This window comes from Sinohyriopsis cumingii, chromosome 11 (genome assembly GCF_028554795.1).
Source record: "Sinohyriopsis cumingii isolate HCF-2022 chromosome 11, ASM2855479v2, whole genome shotgun sequence".
NCBI lineage: Eukaryota > Metazoa > Mollusca > Bivalvia > Unionida > Unionidae > Sinohyriopsis > Sinohyriopsis cumingii.
Genome location: NC_142971.1, coordinates 157,313 through 170,309, shown reverse-complemented (window position 1 = coordinate 170,309; position 12,997 = coordinate 157,313). Strand labels below are relative to the sequence as shown.

At 33.3% G+C, this 12,997-nt stretch overlaps 1 protein-coding gene across 1 annotated transcript in view; it reads left to right on the top strand.

Moving 5' to 3' along the window:
* LOC149787452 (protein mono-ADP-ribosyltransferase PARP3-like) overlaps positions 1–11,639 on the top strand; it is a 35,258-nt gene extending 23,619 nt beyond the window's left edge. Inside the window, exons 10-12 of the mRNA XM_089975593.1 lie at positions 3,757–3,934; positions 9,451–9,603; positions 10,390–11,639. Coding sequence (XP_089831719.1) covers positions 3,757–3,934; positions 9,451–9,603; positions 10,390–10,559 — 501 coding nt within the window. The 3' untranslated portion in view covers positions 10,560–11,639. The remainder of the gene's footprint in view (positions 1–3,756; positions 3,935–9,450; positions 9,604–10,389) is intronic.
* Positions 11,640–12,997: the final 1,358 nt, after the last annotated feature.

Here is a 12,997-nt window from a genome sequence, read left to right as displayed (position 1 = left end):
TACTGTCATTGCAAATGAAAGTTATACTCTCTACAATTGCAGGTGCAGCTACCTTTAGTAGCCTTGGTCCAGTTATATGAAGTCCTGTAGCTTTACAATCATCCATTTTTTAAATATACATTTCAACACTAATTCAGGACTCATTTCAGGAATTCAAAACTTTATATTGTTTGGGAGTTTTGAGTTCCAGATGGTCAGATGAAGTTCTGGGTTCTTTAAGTTTTTCAGCAATGTGAATAAAAAAGTCTTTAAAAATATTTGAGATGTCAGTTTGATTATCAGTGTAAATGCCCTCATGATTGAGGGATACAATTTCAGCTTTACTTTAACATTTCCCTGCACCAAACTCTGTAAACGCTCTTCAGATAGCTTTTGGATTATTTCTGTTTTCATCCAGCACTTTTTTATAGTGCGCTTGTTTGGCTTGATGTATCATTTTATTAACTTTATTCCTCCAAACTCTATATTCAGCTTGATTTCCTATAGATTTTAGTTGGTCTCTTTGCTTTATTGCTTCTAAAATGTCTGGGAGATCCATCCTGGCTTATGGTCTTTCTTTATCCTGTGTGTTTTTAAAGGGGCATGCTTGTTCACTGTTTTGATGAACAGATCTGTCCAAGTATCTAAAACATCATAAATATCTTCAAAGATCTGGACTGTATTCCATGGAATCTGTTTACATCTTCCAGGAATTTAACAGTATCAAAGTTTTGAAAAGATCTGTAAGTAATGGATTTATGGATATTATTTATTTGGCTATTGACTTTACATGTTAGAAAAATTGCAAAGTGGTCACTTATACCTATACCATTATATATTCATTTATTCTATGAAGAAGTTGTGTAAACACCTGAAAACATATTTCTCCTTAATACTCAGATTTTAAGCATAGTGAGTCTACCACATTTTCCCGAATTTACAAATCATTAGCTGTTTAGAATTAATAACCCTCTCAGAATCAGCGACTTTGGTCTCTTTCAGACTTTTCATCTCACACACATTACTATTATGTTTGACAAGTGGCACCTGCTGTTCTATAGATGATTTTGTGAGTGGTTTATTTTTAATTTTAAAAAAATACTTTGCAGTTTTTCATCGTCAACATTTCAGTTTGTGGTTGACCATGTTACTTGCACATCTCTTATGGACATGCTATTGAAAGTATTAATTCCTGTACTTTCTAGAGGCAGCTGTGATGTTTTCTAGAAACATTGCTCTTCCATTTTCAGTCCTATAGTTCCCTCTTTATTATGTATCAGAATTAATTGCCTATTACATTTTCATTATAGGCTTTTTTGTGATGTCAAACTTTATGCAGAATCCCATGCTCTGGGTGTTCTTGACAGTGACCTCAGATTGACACCTAATCCTTGTGCTTCTTCTGCCTTTAACAAGCTCAAAAGCTTGACAGTGCTCAACAGCTAGCATGAAGTCAATTATCCATTACTTTTTCCTATCTCACATACTCATTGTCAGTCCAGAACACATTGCAAAGGAAGCAAGTTTTGTTTTTCTCACACATGCATCAAACACAAATGTGATATAATTATGGGTTCAAATCATGAAAATATATATATTCTGAGTGAAGATATCAGGTTTAAAGCACTTACAGTATCAAGTTTGCATCAGGTTCCATTTGTTTTTTAATAATAACTTAAATAATTTAGTGAGACATATACTGTGTTGAGGAAGGTGATGACAGGCATGTATATTTGTTGCAATAAACAAGGACTAGTGTTTGGAAAAAAAATTCCCCCTTTAGTGTACTTTTAAAAAAGAATATGTCCTTCTTATTTCACAAAGGTATATAGTTTTTAAGGGCTTCTTGTCAAAATTTAAACAACCCCTTTCTTAAAAGCTTTCTTCATACCCACTTAAGCTGTTAAGTACACTCAAGTTTACATTTTTATTCTGGAATTTAAAATGAGTTACATGCAAATTTATATGAATTTCAATATTTAAACATATTTTTGTATACATTCTATATTTGTATAATGTCACATGTTATGTGTCTCAAAATAAAAACATGTTTTGATTTTAAAAATGCATGTTTTCTATACCAAAATATTTCTAATATCTCTTCATTAAGGGTCATGATTAAACCTTGGAAAATCAATTTCATTCAGAAAAAAACCACAGAAAATAGCTGGCACATTTTGTTTAAAAAGTATGGGAACTCTGTGCAAGGTATAGACATGGTTTATAGGAATTTAGACTCTCATAACATGGGATGCACATAGTTTCCAGGAAGTATGCAAACTGTCACAGTTAGGTGTTACATTTGGTTTTCAGGAAGTAAGCAAACTGTCACAGGTTTTGCATGAGGTTTTCAGGAAGTAAGCAAATTGTCACTGTTAGGTTTTACATTTGGTTTTCAGGAAGTAAGCAAACTGTCACAGGTTTACATGTGGTTTTCAGGAAGTAAGCAAACTGTCACAGTTAGGTTTACATGTGGTTTTCAGGAAGTAAGCAAACTGTTACAGGTTTTACATGTGGTTTTCAGGAAGTAAGCAAACTGTCATGGTTAGGTTTTGCATTTGATTTTCAGAAGTAAGCAAACTGTCACTGTTAGGTTTTACATGTGGTTTTCAGGAAGCAAACTGTTACATTTAGGTTTACATGTGGTTCTCAGGAAGTAAGCAAACTGTCACAGGTTTTAAACGTGGTTTTCAGGAAGTAATCAAACTCTTACAGCAGCATGTCAAGGAAGAAATTAAACATTTGCAAAAATGTAATGAACTTAAATTTACACAACATAACATTACAACACATTCTTTTTTTTACAAAATTAAATGAATAATTAAACCTTAACAACAAATTTATGTATTCAGAAATGACCTCAGTCAATGATATTTACCTTTTTATGCTGATGCATACTCAAGTTTCATAGCACTTAACAACTTTTTGCTAGTTTTAGTAGAAACCTATCAAATGATTCAATATAAGTGACTTGAAAACAATAACTCTAAAAACCAGAAAGAAAACACTTATGAAAGAAAGGTTTAATTAACAAGTTTCTCCAGCTGAGAGCAACATTTTGATGACAGATCCACAGAAAATGGTAATAGTTATTGACATCAGCATTAAATTGTACAGATAAAAAAGTTGTGCAAAGGTGCATAGATTAGTTAATAATTGCCAAGAGTATGTTGAGTTTCATTACTCAGGTTATTTCTAAAACAACAACAAAATATTGTGTTTGCATCAATATCCTTGAAATGTTTTTGTATGAACTTAATAAATGAAATCCTTCCAGATGCCAAGGATTTTTCTAGTTTTGCTCAGCATAAAAATTAGGGAACAATAAATAAAGTTACATTTATAAAGTTACTAAATGGGACAAAAATAAAATTATATCTGTATCATTATGTTTGAAATATCATTACAGTACTTTTTATTATTTTCATAACTTTTTTCAAACAAAATTATTACTGTAACCCTTTAATGTTCTAGCATGGGAATAAAATAAACTTAAGCAAAAAGAATATCTACCAAAACACCAGTCTGCTGAATATATGTAAATGACACTTATTATTCTGCCCATTAATCCTGCCCATGGAATTCACTCTAAGATGATAGGTCATGTTACGTTTGCAGATTGTAGTTTCTAAAGAGAATAAGTCAAATAATATTATATTGTTTGAAAAGAAAAAGAATACATTTTCTTAACCATGGATTTTCAAAACACGTTGATCAATGGGTGAATAGTTTCAGGTTAAGAAAGCTAAATTCTAATACTTTAAACATCTTCCCCAGGGTGATAGATTCAAACAGCATGATAACATAAAGGAACGCAAGCTACTGTGGCATGGGACAAGTGTGGCTGTGGTGGCAGCCATCTTGAAGAGTGGACTGCGTATCATGCCACACAGTGGAGGAAGAGTTGGGAAGGGAATCTACTTTGCATCTGAAAACTCAAAGTCAGCTAACTATGGTAAGATCTTGTGGTGCTCAGATATCTGTTTTTGTTTTGTTCTTAGATGTCCAGCCTGATGAATAAATATATGGTGTTAACTTTGTCCATCAGTCCTTTGGTCTGTCTGTCCATCTCACCTGGATATGTTCTGAATATCAAGTTTCTCAGGAATTATTTGATGCAGATTCCTGCAATGTTTTATGCGAATATGAATTATCAGACTAAACAAAGAATCATTGTGACCTCATTATTCAGTGAAGTTTTGCATTTGTAGTCAGTTTTTACGGCAATGTTGGCTGCATATTCAGGCATACTTTTTGTAGATGTTCTTGCTGAATGAAGCAATATCTGACCCAAAATTAGATCAGTGTATCAGGGCATTTGTATTCTATGAACACATTCCTAGTATTAATCTTATTCAAGAAAGACAAAGCTCCACTGAAGTACTCCCTCTCATAGCTTTTGCTATCCTGGTGTTATGTGTATTTATTTTAATTGTTTATTTGTTGGGTTTTTAAAAAAATGTTTTATTTCATTGCATGTTATTGTATTGTAACATTGTATGCTGGACTTGACCTTGTCCAAAACTGAGTTCATTTCTGCTTGACCTGATTGACTTTTTTAAAAATAATTTTATTTTCTCTGGAAGACATTCACTGGAATTTATACTCAATTCAAACCTTGAATAATATTTTCTGTGATTCAACAAGAGACTGTTGATACATTAGCACTCCATAGGCTATAACAGACATGTCATCGCCTTTAGTTTTATATTATAAGGACTTGTGTCTGTAATTCTTGGATTATTTTGGGATATAATTCATAATACCATAAGTTCTTTTTTCTCATTTTCACTTTGTATCAAGAATACAAAGTGAAAATGAGAAAAAAGAACTTACTAAATTATTTGTTAAATTTTGAAAAGTTTCATGTCTTTCACTCTTTTCTGTTATTTATTTTAAGAGCAAAGACTCATAACACTGGTCAAAGTTACTTTGACTAAAAGAAGAAATATGGTTTATAGACAATAACTTTAGTTCTAGACTGCATGCCCGGACCAAAGTTTGTGGATGGCTTGTACTTAAGGTTTGGAAGAGGCCTGGTCATCTTGGGATACAATAGTTTTTGGCCAGAGTCACGGTGGCTCAAAGAAAAGAAAATGGGTTTTGTAATATAATGTTTGTTCTAGAGTAAGTTCCTTCATGAAACACTATAGATTGCTTGCCATTTGAGTACCATAATAAAGAAATCAATTAAATTTGTGGTCTAGAGATCAGAACACAGTCATTGTATGTTGTAGTTGTTGTTCTAGGGTTTAACGCCATTTTTCAACACAAGATAGGCTATACAGAGCAGACAGTATAACTGGTGGAGGAAGAACCCTGGAAAACCCAGGGAAGAACCACCGACCCACGAGAAGCTACTGGCAGGCTTTCCCATGTACCCAAGCTAGCCGAGCCTTGGACTCGAACCCATGCAGACAGAGGTGAGATGGCAGTGATCCGAAACAGTGAGGGCTTTGGACCACTCAGGGCCCCCCATTGTAAGTTTAATAATGAAATAATAGTTTATGCACAGTAATTTTTAATTCAAGATTCCCATAACATTATCAAATGTCCAGATAATTCAGACTCAATGGCCAACAATCTCCTGAGTCAACCATGACCTGCTAGTACCTACGTTGAGGACTATTATACACAGGGTGGTCATATCATGTGCAATTTGCAGTACTGTTCTTGACTAATGTGATATTTGCGTTCTTGTACATGGCATCCAGGGAAGGCCTTTTTTATAACCTACATTAGTGGGACTCAAGAAGTAGATATCTCATTTCTGCTGTCATTGTTGTCATCAAACGTTGGTTCAGGTTTTGGTTAGTGTTTTTCATTTGAATACATTTCCTAAACCTTTTGATATATTTTCTTTATACCTGGAATGAATCATAATAAAGCTAAGATAATTTATTCTGCAGCAAATACACACATACCTTTTATACCTTGGGGTAAAAGTCACAGCTATAGAAAATGTTACCATAAGGTTTTATTTAAAAGTTTCCCATTTATATTTCCAAATTCCCTTGATTAATATTTTTCATACATGATTAATTATGAGTTTCAGGTCATTTCATTTTGTTACATGCACTCTAGACCTTTTAATCTTGGGGTCAAGGTCACAGTCATAGCAGATTTGTATTGATGTAGCAAGGGTCAGGATAGATTTTTGAATTTTAGGGAGAAGTGACTTATCCTTTTGGACACAGCAGAGAGAAGTGAGAACAGATCAAGAAATGCAATATATAGTTATATATGTGTGTGTATGTGTTTTCATTCGCTTGTTTGAATTATGTGCTGTATTACTCACTATGCATTTAATATTGGTTTTAAGCAATAATTTATTTTCAAGTTGAAACATCTGTGTTATATATTTATTCTTAACACATTTTGATGTGTATGAAAAGGATTATATCCATACCTATAGAAGTCATACTTGAATGGGATTATGTTTGGATGGAGAGATTCATGAAGTATATTTTGACCATATGACTTTAAAAGAGCATAGCTGACACTGTACATTCTACTTAATTTGAACTCAAAGTAGTTACAAGATTAAGTATTGCAATTGCATGTTGGTAAAATTGCTTAATCAACTTCCATTTAAACATTTAAACATTTTGTTGTTACTTTCTGAAATTTTACTATAAATGACAGTCAAAGCAATCCCTGTAACATGTGTATGTGAGCTAATGATTTCATATCATACTGATCATCTTAATTTCCTTTTTCCCAATAAAACATTACTGTAACTATTCATAGGCAACAATCTGAAGTATTAAAGTCAATATATGACCCTTCATTTCAACCATATTGACAAAACCAAGAACATGTATGGTGCCATGCATAACATTATTGAGAGCATCTATTTATAGAAAGAGGGATTTTCCTAATATAACCACTCATCTTCTAGCTTCATTGCAACAATCTACTGATAGGATTACAAATTTATGGTCTTATTATTTTCCTACATACTTGTAGTAATGAGGTTAAACAGTATTTCTTTTTTTGTATTTTGGCATAAATGAGTAATATCAAAAAACAACCTTGATGTTACAAGTTACAGCACTTTTCAAATTCCACAACATAGCATTGCTCCATATGTTTCTGACCTACATGAGTACATTTCAGGCTAAATCTTCTATCACATAAAATTTAGAATTTGCTATCTATGAATTGTACATATTCCTTAACATATTTGCCCAATTACTTAAGAAAAAAGACAATCTAATTAAGTGGTATTTCCTTGACAAAGCAATATCTGCCATTACAAGTTCACTTACAGTTTCAAACTGGTTTTTATAAATAAAATAGCACAAACACAGCAGTTAAAATCTTCATTTAAAAAAATTTAAATTAGAAAGTGCTCTTCACCAATTCTGTTCTTAAAACACAAATTACTAAAAACACAAATTACTAATTACATATTAATGTTTAAGTTTTGAAACAGAAGTTGGTATGTTTTCATCATTAAATGCTAAGAATAACTTGCAGAAATTGGGCAGTGATGATTTGCTCAGGAAAAGGTTACTGGTCAGTCAGCTATTAAAACTCATGCCTGTAAATGAGTTAATTTATGTCTGTGCAACTGCTATCAACGCTACATACAATACATTTTACCTTGGACTATAGCAGAAACACTGTCAGAACTAGCCTAAATATCTGGCTACAAAGAAGGGAGCATCTCAAAAGTTTTAAAAAGTTGTTATTCAGTATTCAGTGTATACTATGCAAGAAAGAAAATGAGGACAAGAAAAACCTAAATCTTATTTGAGAATGTCTGTCAAAATAAAATTTATGATCCATTTTAAAAATTACTGTGAATATTTATCATTGATTCCCAATAATGCTAAAAATCATTAGGCAGTTTAATAGAAATCTGAAGTATATTTGTTATGGTTTAGGCAGAAAGTGCTTAAAAAATCCATCAGAAATCCACCTTGACATTTTCATTATTGGATGTGGTTTCTGCAGGTATTTCGATCTAATTAGGCAGAAGTAAAGATTCTGCCTAGTAACAGACAGAGTAATTTGCATATTTCGAGCTATATTCCACCCTGAAGCTGCCTAAAAGTGATAATAAGGGAATCTAGGCTAAATAAGCGTAATAAACAGATTCCACCTAGTAGATGGAATAAATAAATTCCACCTAGTAGGCAGAATAAACATTCCTCCTAATAATAGATGGAGTAATTTGCATATTTCGGGCCATATTCCACCCTGAATCCACCTAAAATTTATAATAAGTGGAATCTAAGCTTTAGGTGAAATACGCTTTAAAATTCCACCTGGAATCTGGTTAAAGTCAGGGCAGAAGTTTTCATACAGGAGGTCTTAAAAAATCACAGGGAAAAGTCATTTTCACTTTCCTAACAGAACAAGGTGAAGTTTGCATTTTTTAACTGGCTCTGTTGCCCACTTCATCTGGTAGTGTGACCCCTGAATGTATTGGTTCAAGGTTTTTAATTCGTTTATATTTCCTAAACTTCTTGATGTAATTTGTTCATACTGGACAATTTCATTATCTAGTTAAGATAATTTATTTGGTAACATGCATTATCAACCTTTTGACCTTGAAGTCAAGGTCACATGTTTTGCAACACTGACGTAATTGTGAGCCTTGACATGAAGGCCCTGACACCTTGTTAAAAATATATGCCAGGGTACTCTAATTATTCCAAGAACTCATATGAAAATGATACACAAGTCTAAATTGCAGCTGTGGGTGACCACTTCACCTTCTCTGGGTCCAAAATATATTTTTTAAGAACAGCCCTCAGATTGTCCAGTTCAGCTTTTTTAGTTCTTAGTCTCTGTTGCAAACTAAAAACTGCATGGATTACAAAGTTAAATATAGAGGTTTCAAAAAAAAAAGACTTACTTTCTCCTGGTTATAAAAATGAACTGTATTCAAATGATGGTTTTGGTCTTTATATGGTGTAGTTCACTTTTTAAGATAGAATGGGTTTTATGTAAGGTTCAAATCACTTGTGAGTAACACTGAAACAGGGTGTACCATACTATACATTTGTTTTGCTGACCATTAAGTTACTTACGGGTTGGCTGTTGTCATACTGGCCTTTTCACTGTTTTATTTAATGTGTGCATGATGAATATAGTGTGCTAGAAATCACCTAGTTTATTTGATCTCATCTACCTGTACTTGTACACCCAGGATTCCCTTTATTTCTTTAACACAGGTGTACAGTTTGAAAATATTTTTTTCATTATTCTTCATTTGGTTTAGGAGACAGACACAGGACCTTATCATGCTTTTATCTAAAGTTGGAGTCGTTTTGTAAGGGAATGCAGCTTTAAATCAGGTTGCAGTGCCCTGCAAGTCTGACAATCTTCATTTACACAGAAGTAAATTTCATCACATCACACATTTCTCTGCAGAAACTTTTAAATCCAATTATGTAAGTAGTCTAGAAAAGTCAGAATTCAGAAATTTTGAGAAGAAAGATTCATTCGTTGTTTCAGTGGAACCGGCAGGGAAGCTGGGGAATACAGGAATCATGTTTCTGAATGAAGTTGCACTTGGAAAAGAGCACCACATAATCATGGGTAATGGCAATCTTACAAAGGCACCTGCAGGGTATGATAGCATTGTTGCCAAGGGAACGACGGAACCTGGTAAGTAAATAAAAAACAATCACCTTCAGTATTCTTCTTATTTGACCTGAGCTTCTTTTTGAAGTTTAAAAGCTCAGGACAAATTTCTGTAAAATAAATGACTGCCGAGGACCAAAATCTAATGAGTTCTGGAAATATGTTTGAAATCTGACTAATTATACAAAGATAAATTCAAAGGAATAGTGTTTCTTGACAGTGAGATTTGTGCAGAATTTCCAACAGCCTTGAAAATACTGTTCTTGAGAATTTTTGGGAGCTTGTATTACAACTATTACATATTAGACTCCACCATATAGTTACAAAATACGTTAGAAATGATTTTAAACTTTATTTTACTTCATATATACAACAAACGTCTCATGTATACAACCAAGTCTCCAAACATACATAAGTACTCTTAAAGGCCCAGGTGTAGGCAAATAGCAGTCTTGGATGTGTAGGAAATTGAGAATAACAAAAAGTTTTATTAGGTCATAACTTGCACCAGTACATGTAGAAAATGCATTTGGACCTTGGGGTTTATAGTACAGATTGAGAGATTTGCTAGTGTTTGCTCTAGGACCATCTAAAATACTTCAGAATACATGTAAGTGAATACAGGTTTGTGTCAGAAGTGTTTTCAGTTTTGTTTTTGATCCACTTTGATATAATGGTAAATATCATGAACAGTTTCTTTCTGGGCAAGGTCACTATGAGTGAAGCATTTTTTTGTTTGTTGTAAATTATAAAAATCCCATACAAAATAACTTTGATTTCAGTTCCATGCTGAAAATACTTTTGTTTCAGACCCAACCCTGGACACCATTCTCACAATAGAAGGGAAGAAGGTAGTGGTGCCACAGGGAAAGCCCATAGATCAGCCAGCCTACAAGAATTCTAGCTTTGACCAAAGTGAATATCTCATCTACAAGGAGAGTCAGAACAGAATCCGATATCTCCTCATGATGGAGTTCTGAACAGAGAGGAGACTTAAGTTGTGATTTTTTTTTTAGCAGAAAGACTTATTTGGATTTGAACTCTTTTATGGTATAACGGTACCAATTGCGCAAGTCCAGGTGGGCGGAGCTTAAGGTGTATGGAACATTGTATTCAGAATTAAAGAACAACACTAGCTGTGATTGGTGCATTATGTAAGAGTTGTACTTTCTGTTTGGCTTAAAAAAATGTTGAGCCTCTTGGCAACATGTGAGTTTGTGTTAATTTCTATCTAGATCATATTTTGTATTTTTTATGCTTTTTTTAAAATATGGTACACATGGCTGAAAATGTGCTTGTTGTGACTAGATAACTCTTACCCCTGTCTAGTTCCAGTAGAGTTATCTCTCTTAAATGCAATGGAGTACCTGGTTATGTCATTGTCAAATTGACAATCTAGCATTGTTCTATATGACAGTGTGTGACATGCATGCCCAAGTAGGACAGAAAGTATATTTATTTCACAAAACATTAGCATTGAGGTATATGGAAAAACAATTGGTACCGTGATACCTAAAGGAAAGAATAGCCTCACAGTGTATCCATAGAAACGCATACATGTGGGCGGCATTTATGAACTATACTAGTTTGATGTAGGAAAACAAATGTGTACTGAACAGTTTTGGCCAAATATTGAAAGTTCTTTAAGAATAAAATGTATGAAATCTTCAGAAAATAGCACAAGTTGGCTTTGGATGGGGACTTTTGATAACTATAGCTATGATAGATATAGGCTTGTGTTACCTGATGCCTTTATGTATGTGCTGTTACCTCCTAGATTGGAATGCATGCAACAAAATAAGTTATGTAAACATAATATAATTGATTTTGGCCAAATATTGGCTATTTTACCTGCAAAAGATGAAAAATCATGTGTACAAAAACAGCTATCTTGTTCTTGTAAGGCATGCCATAAACCAGGATACAGAACACTCTAAGTACACTTGTAGATAGATCACTTGTACCATGTGGGATGTTCTGGCATGAGTAATTTTTAGGTAATTTATTAAGGATATGGTATTTCTTCCCACTTTGATTTGAATTGTCCTGCTCTAATTGTCCTTTTTTTTTACACTTTCCTGCTTTGAAATTGTTCATGTAGTTAGTTCATGTCTCTTGCATTCCCTTTTGTTGAAGTAGCAGTGAATACCAACAAACAAGAACAGTTTCCTTAAGTCAGCATTTGCCATTGGCACTTGTATAAGCCCAATTATAATCTACTATTGACTTTCAATTAATCCTGTTTCTTTGTGTCAAGCTGCTCTTGTGGAATTTCCATGTTTGGTCCAACATTACAGAATGATAACCATTTTAGTCACACAGTGCGTATTCATTTCATTCAAATCCACACTGTTCTTGAAACTTTGCATCTCATTGCAAGAATCCAAATTGGCATAAGATGATATCTGCATGGTTATGGAAGGCTGCACTCTACATGCTGGCATTGTAGAAAATATGAACTATGTGATATGAAAGAGCTGCGTCATCTTAGAAATTAAAATTACATGACTCTTGAGGTCTCCACTAAATATAGGAGTCTAAATGTTAGGTTCTCACTTTATCAGTAATGTGTTTTGAGATAATTTAATTGCAATGAAGTTAATACAGGTTGTTGATGAACTCATCTATATTACATGGATACTGTATTAGAGGTTACCACACCTTATGTATATCATTCAGTTATCTCCCTTACACCAGTCATAACATTTTAAGGAAATAAAATCTCACATTTTCAGTAACTGGTTATGAAAATAAAGAGAAGATTTGTGAAGTATTATATTAGCCCTCTATCTTGATGCAAATTTAAGTAGAAGCAATTTAATAATTTCTCACAGTAAAGTTTACAAGTTTGAAAACTGATAAGGTATCTTCTGTTTGGATCTGAGATAAGTTTCTCTCTATCTTATGCCAATTATTATTAAATTCTTATGTAGAAGAAATATACTTTATATGTATCTATATTATCTAAATTATTCACCCTTTCATATTAGATGGAAATGAACACAACTTCACTTGAAATTTGGGTACCTGTAAGGGATGTTATAGCACAGTTGCCATTGGGCTGTCCTTGGACCTGTTGGGCCCTGCCCCATATATTTGTCCAAGGTAAGGTCATCAAACTTTCACTTCTCATTTTCAGCATTGCTGATTTTGCCTCCTTTAATTCCTTTATCATAAGCTACCTCTCCCTTTTAGATAAACACTTTCCTCCTGTTTTTAACTCCATTTGATGTGCTATACTTAGTGTTTATATTTGGCATTTTTCTGTATTTTATTCCCCTAAGTTAACCCCCCAATCCAACATAACCACTTAGAGGCTGTGATTTACTATATTTGGTGACTGATTGGCTTATTGAAACAATTTTGTTCACATTACAAAGGAGGAAAGCTTACTATTTGTGTTACAAAGAGGATGGGT